Source organism: Schistocerca gregaria, chromosome 1 (assembly GCF_023897955.1).
Source record: "Schistocerca gregaria isolate iqSchGreg1 chromosome 1, iqSchGreg1.2, whole genome shotgun sequence".
NCBI classification, from domain to species: Eukaryota; Metazoa; Arthropoda; class Insecta; order Orthoptera; family Acrididae; genus Schistocerca; species Schistocerca gregaria.
The window spans coordinates 1,178,854,361-1,178,871,511 of NC_064920.1; the positions used below are offsets into that span (position 1 = coordinate 1,178,854,361).

At 40.5% G+C, this 17,151-nt stretch overlaps 1 protein-coding gene across 1 annotated transcript in view; it reads left to right on the top strand.

The window, feature by feature from the left end:
• Positions 1 to 17,151, top strand: part of LOC126297570 (Down syndrome cell adhesion molecule-like protein Dscam2) — a 647,360-nt gene that overhangs the window by 130,486 nt on the left and 499,723 nt on the right. Inside the window, exon 5 of the mRNA XM_049988565.1 lies at positions 4,683 to 4,844. Within this exon, the coding sequence (XP_049844522.1) occupies positions 4,683 to 4,844 (162 nt within the window). The remainder of the gene's footprint in view (positions 1 to 4,682; positions 4,845 to 17,151) is intronic.

The window sequence follows — 17,151 nt, forward strand, 5'->3', positions numbered from 1 at the left end:
TTACTGAAACACGAGTCCGTGCCTAGATAACGCAAGCGGAACACACAAAGAATGTATCAACTACCCTGTACAAATGCCTAACGACTGCGCTACAATCTGCTGAATTTACGATTACAGTAACTAAAACTCGAAATTGCACCTCCTATACGAAACTCACACGCAATTTAAATAAGAATCTACGAAGTAAACACTAAAGCGCGATGCTACAACTGTCAAATACTATAATACGCCGAAATATATGAATTAAACAATGCAAGTACCCAAAAACACGCAAAGAAATTAATTAAACTATCTAACGAATAAGTAAGCTAGGGTTATACGACTTGCTGCTGCAGCTGCTTATCCAACGGCGGCAGGGAGCACACTGGAATTTACTGGAATGTCTGGATTACTATTTACCTCACACACATCCTGACTAGTACCCCGTTTGATGATTTCATTAGGCTTAAAAGCAGAAACTGGTTCACAAATTTCCCTTAATTTGATCTTAACATCATAGTCATCACTGTAATCTTTAAATTTGTCCCAAACAGATTTCAAAATAATCTCAGATGCATCAGCACAATCAACCCCCCTGTCTCCTGATGTATTACTAAGCTGAACTGGCACAATCTGATTCTCATGTGGAATGTAGTTAGAGTTCCTGGCACAACTATTCTCAACACTATTGCTTGTAACATCCTCCTTAACTTCAACATAAACTATTCCATCCAATTCACCATCAAAATCTTCTAGTACATAATCACCATTAGCCTTAACATCAACATTATCATCATCATTGCCTGAGCTTACACTACAAACACTACTAATATCACCAACATTACTCACAACACCATCTTCACCAACCACATCCACATGAATATCAGACTTTCCAGAAACTTCAGTACGAACATCATTATGACAACTTACATCTAAAACATCACCACACATAAGTTTGTACAATCAAAAATTATCAAAGTTATCCTTATCTTTCATTTCAGCATTAGGTGCTTCTTCTTGATTATATAAATTTGCAATTATATCATCTTCTAAGCCTACTTCATCAAAGGTAGCCTGGTTCCTATTACAGTTGTTTCTAGTATTTTCTCTGATGATATTCCAAAATTTCCTGTCAAATTTAATTTTTTCATTACCTCTATCTACAGATCGATCATAAGCATACTGTCTATACTGGTTAGGTCTCTGATTATAGTGCTGTCTGTTCCGGGTGAAATTAGCCTGATTTTAAAAATTCCTTGCCCCAAACTGACAGACTCCCAGTGGAGCATTTAGTCATTTAAAGGCCTATGTCTGTCGTTTCCCTGCCTCGGGTTACCTTCTCTCATGTCATTACCCCAGGACCTGTTTCGATTTTCCCATTCTCTGTTTGAATTAAAGTGCTGATCATTCCTACCAAAATTTCTTCTGTCATTGCTATTGTAATTATCCCTGTTGTTGTTAAAGTTTCTTCGTTCACTATTATTGTTATTATTTCCACGGTTCGGTTCCCACCCTCTGTGTGATGAACCTACAAAGTCGTTAAATCTGTTGTTTTGTTCAAAGGCTCTATCAAGTTTGTCCACATATTTCAAGAATTGTTCTATGGACTCATCTGGACCATATAGTAAACCCTATTGTACTCTTTTCGGAAGTCTCCGTTTTAGTGCATCAATTTGAGTTAGCTCATAAAATGGCTTATCCAGATGCACTAATTTTTGCAACTGTTTCTCACAATAGGCTTTCATTGACCCATCAGATTCTCTGTAACTAGGACCATTCAGGAATTCACTTTTGATTCGAGCTTGCTCAGTTTCAGACCAAAATTTGGTTAGAAAACATTTTTCGAAATCTTCAAAGGACATTTCCGCGGAACAATTCTGATTGGCCCACGAAAGCGCCTCACCATCAAGTAATTTCTTTACAAATTTTATCTTAACACTATCTGTCATTATGAACGTGAACTGCTCCTTGCAGAATTGCATGAAGTCTTTTGGGTGTATATTCTTGTCACTGGGATAAGTTCTAATGGGAAAATTTCCCCATACCCCATTACAACTATTACTAAAACCTTTTTGCAACATAGTTTCTTGTATTTCTACAAATTTTCTGTCTACAGTTTTTTCGACATTACCTACTCTACTACAAATTTCTGTGACCTTTTTGTCAGAATCAGATTTGAAAGATTCAATTTCGCTTTCAAAAAATCGTTTTGTCTGGTCAAATTCATTTCTCAATTGAGAATTTTCCTCATTTACAAAATCAACAACTTTTTTAAGTTTTGACTGGTTATTTGAAATTTCGTTACTTAAAACAGTTTCAAGGACAGAAATTTTGCTCTCAACCGTGTCCACACGACAACTAAGTTCTTTTTGGTTTGACTCAAAAGTAATTCGCCATTCTTCGAGAACCTGATTAGTGTGAGCAATCTGTTCTGTATTTGAATTTATTTCTGATTTTAAATCACACACAGCCTTCGAAATCGACCTGTCCATCTGTTGTTGTGTCTGTACAATTTGTTGACGTAATTCGGCACGAGAATCGTTCATCTTCGAGTTTGTGTTATACAACTTCGAGTTTAACTCTGAAAACATTTGTTTTAACATTTCCAACATTCCTACACTGTCAGAAGCACTTTCCCTAATAGGTGTACTCGCTACACCGCTGTCAATACTGAAATCTGCGTCTTTTTCCATTATTTTAGGAAGCAGGTACTTATCTTAGTGTCCGTCGGCGGGCGTTGGTGTCCGTGTTTTCCGAAATTTCTTCAATTCCAGGATGGTTTCGCTCGGTTGATACACTCCTCTTCTTGTGACCCCAGAATCGACGTATTTACTTCTGAAGAATAACTGGTCCGTCGTATATCCTCTTCTTGTGGTCCCAAAACAGACGTATTTTCTTCTTGTAATCCCAGAAGAGACGTATTTTATTTTGAAGAATCACTGGGTGGTCGTCATATCCTTTGCTTCCTCCACCAAATTATAACATTTCAGCTCCTCAACACCAAATTAAAACGTTCCACTTCAATTTGTTTGCACTTATAGCGATCCCAGCTTCCTCAACCAAATTAAAACGTTGCATTAGGAGGTGTCTGCTTCGTGCAAAAGGTCTTGAGTTCATATTGACGACAACAAGTAATTCTTCATTACAGACGTTTATTTACAAACAGAACTGACAGACTTCACAGACTCAACAACTGACTCTCCGAGCTAACCGCTCTGCATATCCGAACTGGCAACTGACAACTCCTAGGTGTATTAATATCTTTCCAAACAATGAGAGTCTTTGACAATGTTTTGTTTACAATACGATAGCAATTCACGACTTAAAACTAAATTAGACATTACAGAATTTTAGTACAGATTAAAGTAAGTAAAAGGATCAGTACATATAAATTCTTTCAAGCATAATTTCCAAATAGATTTTATAACATTTTTCTACCAGCTTCTGGCTAACCTTCACCAGATTTGTACCGATGTTTCCAGAAATATCTTGACATTTGATTCTGGATATTTCTTGAGTGATTTAGAACAACTATTTATATGTAAAATGATTTAAATCGTGTTTCAAAACGTAAATAAATCTTTTTAGCAATATTTCTTGATACAAATCGTCTTTCGAAATTAGGTTATGAAACAGTTTTCACAAGTTTTCGTATTTTTGCGATCATAATATAGAATTTCTCCATAGAAAGTTCCAGAAGTGTGCATAAACGTTCATTTACAGACTTTCTCTTTAGCTGGTGAGTTTTTAAAAGTATCTTGTCCATTTATACGAAATAATTTAGCACAAAACATAATTTATACAATTAATCAGAGCTACAGCAAACAGTGAGTCTTTCTTTTACAAAATGAAATATAATTACAAAATTGAATGAAAATAGGTTACTAACACTAATATATATTTACATTAATTCTATTTTTGTTCTTTCTGTGCAAAATGTCCTAATATTGACACAGTACAATATTTAAACATCACCAAAGTTTCCCTTTACATTTTGCATATCTGTATCGACATCCCCTAAAAGACTACAGTATCGAATACTTCAATATATCCCAATATGTCCTGTAATGTTACAGCGGGCTGCTAGATTTGTTACTGGTAGGTTTGAGCATCACGCGAGTGTTACGGAAATGCTTCAGGAACTCACGTAGGAGTCTCTGGAGGAAAGGAGGGTTCTTTTTGTGAATCGCTACTGAGGAAGATTAGAGAACCAGCATTTGAGGCTGACTGCAGTACAGTTTTACTGCCGGCAACTTATATTTCGCGGAAAGACCACAAAGATAAGATGAGAGAGATTAGGGCTCGTACAGAGGCATGTAGGCAGCCATTTTTCCCTCTTTCTGTTGGGGAGTGGAACAGGGAGAGAAGATGCTAGTTGTGGTACGAGGTACCCTCCGCCACGCACTGTACGGTGGATTGTGGAGTATGTATGTAGATGTAGTCCTCCCTAATCCGTCGGGAGCGATGACCTCACTGTTTGGTTCCTTCCTCCAAACTAATCAACCAACCCTATTTTGGCAGACACAACTCACCATCATCGTCAACATAGTAGTACTACGCAGTACAAATGTCCCAACTCGGGAAAACGCACTGTGGTGATATGCAGATCCAGGTGTTTTTTTTTTTTTTTTTTTTTTTTTTTTTTTTTTTTTTTTTTTACTTGGCGTTTCGGCCGTGACGCGGACTTCCATCCTCTGTTGCAGTGGTGCGTCAGGATTACGAGGTGCAGGTGTACCGCGCGCATGCGCTGCTGGGCAACACGGCGGTGCTGCGCTGCGTCATCCCGCCCTTCGTGCGGGACGATGTCTCCGTCTCCTCCTGGTTCCGGGACGACACCATCATCCTGCCGGGCAGCCACGAAGCAGGTGAGATGGCGTGTTTTGTCACTCCCTCACACTGCAGGGACGCAGAGTCACTCGTCGTGAGGCTGCGCGTTACAGTTATTTTGTAGTGTTCCTCACTTTCCCGCGCTTTGTCCTCACTTTCCCGCGCTTTGCACCCAATAAGTGGCCTAGAGTCAAGAGGTAAAATAAATTTTAAAAAAAAACGGTAGATTACTAATGAAAGCGACCTCGGGCCCGAATTTTGAAAAATAATAATCAGCATTGTGAGCGCGGCGGTTTTTATTCTGTTATTCTGCGCAACTGATTAATCTGAGATGTACCCTTTACCCTGTGGCTCCTGCAAGATGCAATTTCCATCCCCACACTACTACACAAGTCAGACAGACGCTCCTAACGTTGTAAAGAGAAATGCCTCAAAAACGTTCAGCAATAAATATCTTCTGCAGTCGTCCGCTGTAAGGAAATGACACAAAAACTCACAAAATTTCTTACGTAGCTAGTGGGATACTTGGGTACTGGATTAGTGCTAGTTAGTGTAAGAAAAACATGAAACTATCATAAAAGAAGGCTGTATACATGGAAGAACCCTGGAGATACTAAAAGGTATCAAATAGATTATATAATGGTAAGACAGAGATTTAGGAACCAGGTTTTAAATTGTAAAACATTTCCAGGGGCAGATGTGGACTCTGACCACAATCTATTGGTTATGACCTGTAGATTAAAACTGAAGAAACTGCAAAAAGGTGGGAAGTTAAGGAGATGGGACCTGGATAAACTGAAAGAACCAGAGGTTGTACAGTGTTTCAGGAAGAGCATAAGGGAGCAATTGACAGGAATGGGGGAAAGAAATACAGTAGAAGAAGAATGGGTAGCTTTGAGGGATGAAGTAGTGAAGGCACCAGAGGATCAAGTAGGTAAAAAGACGAGGGCTAGTAGAAATCCTTGGGTGACAGAAGAAATATTGAATTTAATTGATGAAAGGAGAAAATATAAAAATGCAGTAAATGAAACAGGCAAAAAGAAATACAGACGTCTCAAAAATGAGATCGACAGGAAATGCAAAATGGCTAAGCAGGGATGGCAAGAGGACAAATGTAAGGATGTAGAGGCTTATCTCACTAGGGGTAAGATAGATACTGCCTACAGGAAAATTAAAGAGACCTTTGGAGATAAGAGAACCACTTGAATGAACATCAAAACCTCAGATGGAAACCCAGTTATAAGCAAAGAAAATAAAGCAGAAAGGTGGAAGCAGTATATAGAGGGTCTATACAAGGGCGATGTACTTGAGGACAATATTATGGAATTGGAAGAGGACGTAGATGAAGATGAAATGGGAGATACGATACTGCGTTTAGAGTTTGACAGAACACTGAAAGACCTGAGTCGAAACAAGGTCCCGGGAGTAGACAACATTCCATTGGAACAACTCACGGCCTCGGGAGAGCCAGGCCTTACAAAACTCTACCGTCTGGTGAGCAAGATGTATGAGACAGGCGAAATACCCTCAGACTTCAAGAAGAATATAATAATTCCAATCCCAAAGAAAGCAGGTGTTGACAGATGTGAAAATTACCGAACTATCAGTTTAATAAGTCACAGCTGCAAAATACTAACACGAATTCTTTACAGACGAATGGAAAAACTAGTAGAAGCCGACCTCGGGGAAGATCAGTTTGGATTCCGTAGAAATATTGGAACACGTGAGGCAATACTGACCCTACGACTTATCTTAGAAGAAAGATTAAGGAAAGGTAAACCTACGTTTCTAGCATTTGTAGACTTAGAGAAAGCTTTTGACAATGTTGACTGGAATACTCTCCTTCAAATTCTGAAAGTGGCAGGGGTAAAATACAGGGAGCGAAAGGCTATTTACAATTTGTACAGAAAGCAGATGGCAGTTATAAAACTCGAGGGTCATGAAATGGAAGCAGTGGTTGGGAAGGGAGTGAGACAGGGTTGTAGTCTCTCCCCGATGTTATTCAATCTGTATATTGAGCAAGTAGTAAAGGAAACAAAAGAAAAATCTGGAGTAGGTATTAAAATCCATGGAGAAGAAATAAAAATTTTGAGGTTCGCCGATGACATGGTAATTCTGTCAGAGACAGCAAAGGACTTGGAAGAGCAGTTGAACGGAATGGGTAGTGTTTTGAAAGGAGGATATAAGATGAACATCAACAAAAGTTAAACGAGGATAATGGAATGTAGTCGAATTAAGTCGGGTGATGTTGAGGGTATTAGATTAGGAAATGAGACACTTAAAGTAGTAAAGGAGTTTTGCTATTTGGGGAGCAAAATAACTGATGATGGTCGAAGTAGAAAGGATATAAAATGTAGATTGGCAATGGCAAGGAAAGCGTTTCTGAAAAAGAGAAATTTGTTAACATCGAGTATAGATTTAAGTGTCAGGAAGTCATTTCTGAAAGTATTTGTATGGAGTGTAGCCATGTATGGAAGTGAAACATGGACGATAAATAGTTTGAACAAGAAGAGAATAGAAGCTTTCGAAATGTGGTGCTACAGAAGAATGCTGAAGATTAAATGGGTAGATCACATAACTAATGAGGAAGTATTGAATAGGATTGGGGAGAAGAGAAGTTTGTGGCACAACTTGACCAGAAGAAGGGATCGGTTGGTAAGACATGTTCTGAAGCGTCAAGGAATCACCAATTTAGTATTGGAGGGCACCGTGGAGGGTAAAAATCGTAGAGGGAGACCAAGAGATGAATACAGTAAGCAGATTCAGAAAGACGTAGGTTGCAGTAGGTACTGGGAGATGAAGAACCTTGCACAGTATAGAGTAGCATGGAGAGCTGCATCAAACCAGTCTCAGGACTGAAAACCACAACAACAACAACAAAAATTACTATTTATTTTGCTAAAATTCTGAGAAGTCACAATGGCACTTTTAGTTGTGAACTTAACACGTTATATCCTGGTTATTTTCGGAATGTAAAGTTACCTCTCAAGGATAGGATTCGCTAATGAAATTTCTATACGAAGTTTAAGATTGTTATTGACTTGGCAGAATGGCTGAGAGCCGCGCCTACTCAACTTGAATAATTATTCGTTAGAATATTACTAGGTACGGACGAAGCTGTTGCATGTGAAATGCAGTGAAGTGTACTGTTGTGTCTAAGTTCTATGGGACTGATGACCACAGATGTTAAGTCCCATGGTGCTCAGAGCCATTTATGTACTGTTGTGGAGGAAATATGGGGCTCGCAAGAGCTGTAGCGCACAATACCGTAAGGTGCGATGACTGCTGTCTGTGCCGCTCGCTGCTGACAAATAAGATAACTCTTCTTCTGTCTGGATTGACCTTCACCAATCAAACTCTCCCTACGCCTTGATGAAGTCAAGGACTCCTATACGCCCCTCATCTAACTACTGGCGTGGTACACCTGTCAGATAACCAGTCGACCACGATGCCAGTCAAAAATTCGCTCGCAGTCGTTTAACTATAACGCTGTCCATTCACACCACACAATAAGTGTGTCGGCCAACACAGTGAACAACGCTTAATCGCAAGGACTCAATATAGACTCGCACTTCGACTCGCTCTCGATAGAGATGCTCTCCCAGTGAAGTACTAAGGAGAGACTTGTTCCTTGCTCTTTGAGTGCACATATGAGTGCGCACACTCTCGTTACATGTTCTCGCTCCTAGATCCACAATGGAACGGCCCCTCTTCACACCAGACGTGAAGGGGTATATCTTTCGGTCTCTTCCATTACTCCTTCAGCTCAAGGCATCAGAAATATCGTCTGCCAATCAGCATTCCTCTTCTAAAACTGGAGAATGACGTTTTGTTTAAGGCGACCAATCCGGAAATCCGTAGCATTGGCGATTGCTGTCTCCCTGTGAAAATCTCTGAAACTGCATGCTATGTGTAAAGAATGCATAGGCTGGACGCTCCCACACAACGTAGTGGGTCGTTCCTCATTTCACTCAGGCAACCGCTCTCTCCTCTATGGGCGGTCATTGGCCGACATAGATAGGCTGGGTCATCCTCTAAAGGGACCGGCCCCATGGCGTGCGGTCTGTCTCTCTCGTACTAAAGGCTCCTGTGACTGTTGTGTCTGGAATGTATGTGTGTACGCCAGCCTCGAGTATTTCAACAACGGTGCGCTTTTTTGTTATTTGCATATCGTTTACATGAATTCATACAACATGGACTTTATCTTACCGAGTTTGGGTTCGAATGAAGTGACTTGATGTGTGGAATATGATTGTGAGGGCCGAATATGTAAGCGAAGAAGGTCAGGAGACCACAACGTCTTACAGCATTAGCCGGAGAAGGCTTCCGGTATAACAAGGCATTCTCATTCGACAACGACCTTGTCAAAGAGGGCAGAGGAGCGGACAGGAATTCGGTGCACTCTCTTGCCCTTGAAGTGGCAAACTGCCCCTAAAGACGGAAGAATCAGTAATTGGAAATTTTTGGTAAGTTCCTATCGGACCAGGCCTACACACTACTTAATCTAGCTTAAACTAACTTACGCTAAGGACAACACAAACAGCCATGTCCAAGGGAGGACTCGAACCTCCGATGGGGGGAGCCGCGCGAACCGTTTCAAGTCTCCTCAAACCTCGCGCCTACACAGCGCTGCAAGAATGAGTAATGATCAACGGCACGAGGATGCGGAAGGAAATGGACACCACGACATTAAAGGCACATAATGTGCATCCACAGGACATGTGTCACGAGGCTGGAAAAGAGTCATGATGGTCATCTAGTTGGTAAAAGATTCTGGAATAATAATTCGGATCTCCGGGAGGAGACAGCGAAAGAGGAGGTGCCCAAAAAAAAAAAAATTGAACAACCAACTAAACAACAATGTTCTACGAGTGGTGGCGTAGAATGTCAGAAGTTTTAACATGGCAGAGAAACTTGAAAATCTGAAAAGGGAAATGCTAAGGCTCAATCTAGATATAATGGGGGTTAGTGATGAGAAATGGAAATAAGACAAGGATTTCAGGCCAGATAAGTATAGGGAAATACCAACAGCAGCTGAAAACGCTATAACTGGAGTAGAATTCGTGAATTACTGTGAATAGTTCAGTGATAGGTTTGATCTCATCAGAAGCGACCACAAACCAACACCGAGAACGATAGCTTAGGTACATATGTCGACGTCATAAGCCGCAGCTGAAGAGATACAGAAAGTCTATGAGGATATCGAACAGGAAACGCAGTACCTAAAGGGATATGAAAATCTAGTATTCATGGGGGACTGGAATGCGGTCATAGGGGAAGAAGTAGAGGAAGGAGCTACTGGAGAATATGGGCTTGGTATTTGGAATGAGAGGGAAGAAAGACTAATTGAGTTCTGTAATAAATTTCAGGTAATAGCGAATACTTTGTTCAACAATTACAAGGGAATGAGGTATACATGGAAAAGGACTCGAGATGCGAGAAGATTACATCATGGTCATAGAATCCGAAATCAGATACTGGACAGGAAGGCATACTCAGGATCAAATACAGACACAGATCACAATTTAGTAAAGATGAAGATAAGGCTCATCTTTAAGAGACTAGCCAGGAAAAACCATTGTGCAAAGAAGTGGGAGTACTAAGGAATGAAGAGACACGCCTCAAGTTCTCTCAGAGTACAGATAGTGCTGTAACATCTCAGTAGGCAGTTCTGTTGATGTGGAGTGGACATCTCTAAAAAGGGCAAGTTGGAAAGAAAAACGTAGGTACCTGGAAGGTAACTGCGAGGATACCTTGGGTAACAGAAGAAATATTTCAGTTGATCGATGAAAGAGTAAGACCAAAAATGTTCAGTTAAATTCAGGAATACAGAAATACAAGTCACTGAGGAATGAAATAAATAGTAAGATCAGGGAAGTTATGACGAAATGGCTCCATGAAGAATACAAAGAAATCGAAGGAGACAAGATTGTCGGAAGGACTGACTCAGTCTATAGGAAAGCGGTGGCAACATTACGAGTGCAACGGGAATTCCACTGTTCATTTCAAAGAAGGGTAGTGGATAAATAGGAAGAGAACAGTGATAGCCTCTATGAGGACGAAGATTTGTGTGATGTGACAGAAGAAGAAACAAGTCTATTTAGAAGAGATAGGGGATCCAATATTAGAATCAGAATTTAAAAGAACTTTGGAAGACTTAAGATTAAATAAGGTGGAATGATTAGATACTTTCCAATCAGAATTTCTCTAATCAAGGGGTGGGGGGGGGGGGGGGGTGGAGGGCGGGAGTGGCAACAAAACGTCTATTCACGTTAGTGTGTAGAATATATGAGTCTTGCGGTATACCATCTGACTTTCGGAAAGCTATCATCCACACAAATCCGAATACTGCAATAGCTGAAAAGTGTGAGATTTACTGCTAACAGCTAGCGCATCCAAGTTGCTGACAAAAACAATATACAGAGAAATGGAAAAGACGATTGTAGGTGTTTTAGATGGCGACCAGTTTGCCTTTAGGAAAGGTAAAGGCACCAGAGAGGCAATTCTGGCATTGCGGTTGATAATGGAAGCAAGACACGTTCACAGGATCTGTCGACATGGAAAAGGATTTCGACAATGTAAAATAGTGTAAGATGTTCGAAAATCTGAGAAAAATAGGGATAAGCTATAGGGAGAGATGGGTAATATACAATATGTACAAGAGCCAGGACGAAATAATAAAAGTGGACGACCAAGAACGAAGCGCTCGGATTATAAAGGGTGTAAAACAGGGATGTAGCCTTTCCTCCTACTGTTCAATCTGTGCATCGAAGAAGCAAAGATGGAAATAAAATAAAGGTTCAGGAGTGGAATTAAAATTCAAGTTGAAAGGATATCAGTGATTCGATTCACTGGTGACATCGCTATCCTGAGTGAAAGTGAAGAAGAAATACATGACCTGCTGTATGGAATGAACACTCTAATGAGTACAGAATACGGATTGAGAGTAAATCGAAGAAAGACGAAAGTAATGAGAAGTTGCAGACATGAGAACAGTGAGAAACGTAAATGGTTCAAATGGCTCTGAGCACTGTGGGACTTAACATCTGATGTCATCAGTCCCCTAGAACTTAGAACTACTTAAACCGAACTAACCTAAGGACATCACACACATCCATGACCGATGCAGGATTCGTTCCTGCGATCGTAGCGGTCGCGCGGTTCCAGACTGTAGCGCCTAGAACCACTCGGCCACATCGTCCGGCGAGAAACTTAACATCAGGATTGATGGTCACGAAGTAAATGAAGTTATGGAGTTCTACTACCACGGCAGCAAAATAACCAATAACTGACGGAGCAAGTAGAATATCAATAGCAGACTAGCACTGGAAAGAAGGATATTCCTGGCCAAGGTAAGTCTACTAGTATCAAATATAGGCCTCAATTTTAGGAAGAAATACCTGGGAAGGTACGTTTGGAGTACAGCACTGTATGGTAGTGAAACATGCACTGTGGGAAAACTGGAACAGGAGACAATCGAATCATTTGAGATATGGTGCTACAAAGGAACGTTGCAAGTTAGGTAGACTAATAAGTTAAAGAATGTGGAGGTTTTGCGGAGAATCAGAGTGAAAAGGAATATTGGAAAACACTGACAAAAAAGGACAGAATGACAGGACGTCCGTTAAGACATCACGGAATAACTTACATGGAACTAGAGAGAGGTGTGGAGGACGAAAATTGTAGTGGAAGACAGAGATTGGAGTACATCCTGCAAATAATTTAGGCCGTAGGTGGCAAGTGCTGTCGTGGAATGAAGAGATGGCACAGTGAGGAATTCGTGGCGGTTTTCATGTTAAGTAGCGGCATACGCTATTTCACGTGACTTATTCAGTAGGCCTATGGCGATGTAAAGTATCCTGAGAAAATACGAGACTCTGCATTTATCTATTTTACAATTCTCACATTTGGGTCGAGTGGAACAGTTTGCTATGTTCTCTGTTCCATGATCCTAAAATTACTAGATGCACTCTTTCTATATATCTGAAAGGCATTCGATATGCTGTATCACTTTGTGGCATGTTAACCAAGATAGAGGCATACGGTGTGCATTCACAGATATGCTATTAGGTCGATTAACGTTTTACTAACAGAAAACATCATACATTTATCCACATTTAAAGAGAATTAGATTCATTACAGCAGGTAGAAACAACGTTCAAGATTTTTTCGCATTTGTTAATGGTCCTGAAATGACTGCTTTTAGTTGATACCACATCGCAGCGAATAATCTGTTAGCGCTGTTGACCTAATATCAGATTTTACATATGTATCGTGAATATTAGAGGTGCTATTACGTTTCCGCCAGTCGCTCTCGATGTTACTTTGGTTTCTGTTCAATTGTCCCTAATGTGCTATTATCATTATCGTATGCATCAGTTACAACAATTCCAATACACGTTTAAATAAAAAACATATGTGAAACTATTTGAAATATATAAATACCAAATGGCCAAGACTGCACACGAATGTCGAAAGATCTAATCAACTAGAGCGCCTTGTTGCATGCTTCGTGTAGCCTCTTGACGTCAACGAGGAATCTTCTGTTGCGACACGCATGTACAATGTGGCTCATTGTGTGAATGTCACCATAGTCACAGGTATTGTCAGTGCAAAAGCCCCACTTGTGCTTATTGTATTTGCACATACCTTCTTCAGTCCGGTATGTGTTAAACTATACACACTCGTCTCTCGATTGATGAAACCTGGAACTTTAACAGTTGGGTTGTTAATAAGTTCGCGGTTCCGTGTTTCCGTGGCATCCCACTCCCGTTTCCACACAGACATTTTGAAGCTAAACCGTTTTAAACTTATGTCTTAACCGATCTGTCGAAAACCTCCAAACTTCTCCTTTGGCTAACGGGACTGAGAAATGACGAGAACACTATTTTAGAAGCAGTTTGACGACAGCTACTGACTACGCTACTGTTAATGCTAGGTGCTCTAATCTCGATCAGTCCCTACAGTGTAATAATTTTGTTATTATTTTGTGTTGATGTGGAAGGTTTTGGTTAAAGACAACAACAAACAATGGCTCTGAGCACTATGGGACTTAACACCTGAGATCATCAGTCCCCTAGAATTACTTAAACCTAACTAACCTAAGGACATCACACACATCCATGCCCGAGGCAGGATTCGAACCTGCGACCGTAGCGGTCGCGCGGGTCCGTACTGTGGCGCCTAGAACCGCTCGGCCACACCGACCTGCTGAAAGACAACAGCAATAAGGCTGCACGCAATCTAAATGAAACTGATACCACATAGTTCTACGCCACAAAATACGGGAATGAGTAGTGCCGCAAAGAGTTATCCCAAGGGAGGTTAATGTTACAAAAATCGGCTTTTATTAGTAATTACGTTTTGTTAAAAAAATATTATATTATCATACGTTGTTTTTAGCTCTGTACGTCCTCCGTATATTGCTTCATACAGAAAAATTGAGAAATTGAGAAATATTTATTTTTCTCGTTTTAGTTTTTTATTAGAAACTATATTTTTAGGAGAAAGAAAAAGAGTGTGAAACATAGATAATTTCTAAGTATAGTCTTCAAGAATTTGGGAAGTTTTCAAAGCACAAATGATATATCAACATTAAATGTGGTCAGCACAGTCTGATGCTTTCGGACAAGCATAAATGAATAATACTGTGGCAGGATGAAATATATCAAGGACTGCACATCTCGTAGTTCCAGTGCAGCAGTGGGTCTTGCTTTGGAGGCGTCATCACTATGTTTATTCTTTATTAACTTTGGGTTTATAGTCCGTTGGTTCTTCTCCCGTCATTTTTACGCTAAGGAATACTTCAGCAAGCGTCATTCTGTAACTGACAACTTATAAATATGACTTACGAGTCTTATTTTTTTCTCTACCACACTAAAGACATTGCCGATGTAAGTAAATCTTCCAAACACGGAGAATTTATCAGGGTTTTGTATTTGCAGGATGGCAAACTTCGTGCCATCTGACTTTTCAACATACTAATTTGGATGTTAATGGTTTCATATAATAAGGGTCTAAAATTATGTTGTAACAAAAAATTATAATATGTTCGTTTTTGTATTACACGATTGAAAATAAATAATTTGAAACGACTTCTTATTCGAGCAACAAATCGTCTCTTTAGACGTAGGGTAACTGTATTAGGTATTGAAATTCTTCCAATCCGTGTGTGGCATACAGCAAACCAGTCCTTAACAGTATTAGTTAAAAACAGTCGTGGTTGCAATTTTTTTTTTTATTTCTCAACGACGCGTTTCGCCTTATTTAGGCATATTCAGGTTAACTTTTCTAGATGCACGCGAGAGGCACCAAGATCTGCATAGCGCATTCCCGTTCACAGGAGCGAGTAACATTAAGATGGGGGCTCAAGTGGTAATCATAATGCATTATGCGTTCATATAGAAAAGATAACCTGAAGATGCCTAAATAATGCAAAACGCGTCGTTCAAAAATAAAACAACTAAAATTGCAACCAAGACTGTTTTCAACTAATACTGTATTTGGCATTGACAAGTCTTACCAACTCGAAAAGAGTGGTCTGATATATATATATATATAACTGTGTACGGAAGGCGAGATATGCCATTTACTAGAGATTTTAGCACTTACTAACAGATGACATGAGATGTCTAAATCTACAAAAAAAAGTATTTTTACCGTACCTACGTCTACGTTTACATCCTTACTCTGAAAACGACTGTGAAGTGTATGATAGGAAGTAATTCCCACTGTATCTTATGTTAGGGTTTCTTCCCGTTCTGTTTCTTAGTCGAGTGCTGTAACATTTACAGCTTAAAATTCTCTGTAAATGTTTTAATTAGTCTAAGCTTATGTTCCCAGTAGCTATACACAGGGCTGTAGTATAATCCTAGATATTTAGTTTGCGCAATCGTCAGACTTTCGTGTCATGATATTCAGGGATCTAGACATCCAAAGGGAGAATTTTCTGAAATAAAATGGAGATTGAAAATCATACAGAGTGATCATAATTACAGGTTCCGGTTTCAAAACGCTGTAGGTAGAGAACGAGTGCTCAGAATGACGTCAGACTTGAACAGCATATTATTGCCGCAGAGGGAAACGTCATGGAGCAGAAAATTTAACCAGTAGGTGACTCTGTAAGCGTCTCAACGTAAATGGTGTCGGATGCAAACGACCAATGAATCGCAATACGACGGCTCTAAGCCGCGCGCAATTGCCGCGTGGTTTGAGGCACCATGCACGGTTTACGTGGACCCTCCCGCCGGAAGTTCGTGTCGTCCCTCGGGCATGCGTGTGTGTGTGTTATTCATACCATACGTTAGTATAAGTAGGGTGTAAGTCTAGGGACAGATGACCTCAGCACACACATTTTTGAACGACGTCTATGGTTTGAGTTGCATATTACACTATCCGTACCGTTGAATGTGCATGTCTGCTCAAGTTCGGCAGTCAACAGCTGTGGCACTGTTAGTTAGGTACGACCATCCACCACGGCAAGGTCGTACCACATCGTATGGCAGGAATCGGTTTTCAGCTGTCTTGCGGCAGGAAACCACCTATAAAGCAAAATGACATAGGTTTTTGATTGTCCTGGGGCCAAAAACCGCATAAAAAGTAAAATGACATCGGTTTATAATTTTCGTGAGATTGGTTCTTTCCACCGTTTTCTGCCGCAAGTTGGAAATCGAGAAAAATACTTTCCACAACGGATCAGAGAACCGGGATCACGTTCAGAATGCATTGCGCAATGGACGCCTTCAGTTCAGCTACGTTCGTAATTGGGGCACAGAAAACAACATCTTTCAGATAACCCCACAGCCAGAAATCAGCCCGATTAATATCAGGTGATCTGAAGACCACGCAGTACGGAAATGACAGCTGATACTTCTTGCATTTCCGAAATACCTCTGCAGCAGCCACTTCACTTGATGTGCAATGTGCAGAGAGGCGTCATCTTGTATAAAAATGGTCCTATCCACACGTTCAAGCTGTTGAAGGGTTGGAGTGATGTTGGTGCGCAAAACTCTCACAGGCTTTACCAGTGACGGTATAGGTAACAGGACAGGCAGGAGTCATCTCTTCCCAAAGAAATGCGCTCCTGCGATAAATTGTGCCGTCAAACCGCACCACACAGCCACCTTTGCAGAATGAGTTGGTACAGGTTGGTGTGCGTGCTGATTTTGCGTTGCCCATATTCTGCAGTTCTGCGTGTTGACATGCCTTTGGAGATGGAAATGGGCTTCGTCTGCCCACAAAATGTTCCACGGACATTGATTATCCTCTTCCGGTTGCCCATATTCTCCAATTATGAGTATTGACATGCCCTCGGAGATGGAAATGGGCTTTGTCTATACACAAAAT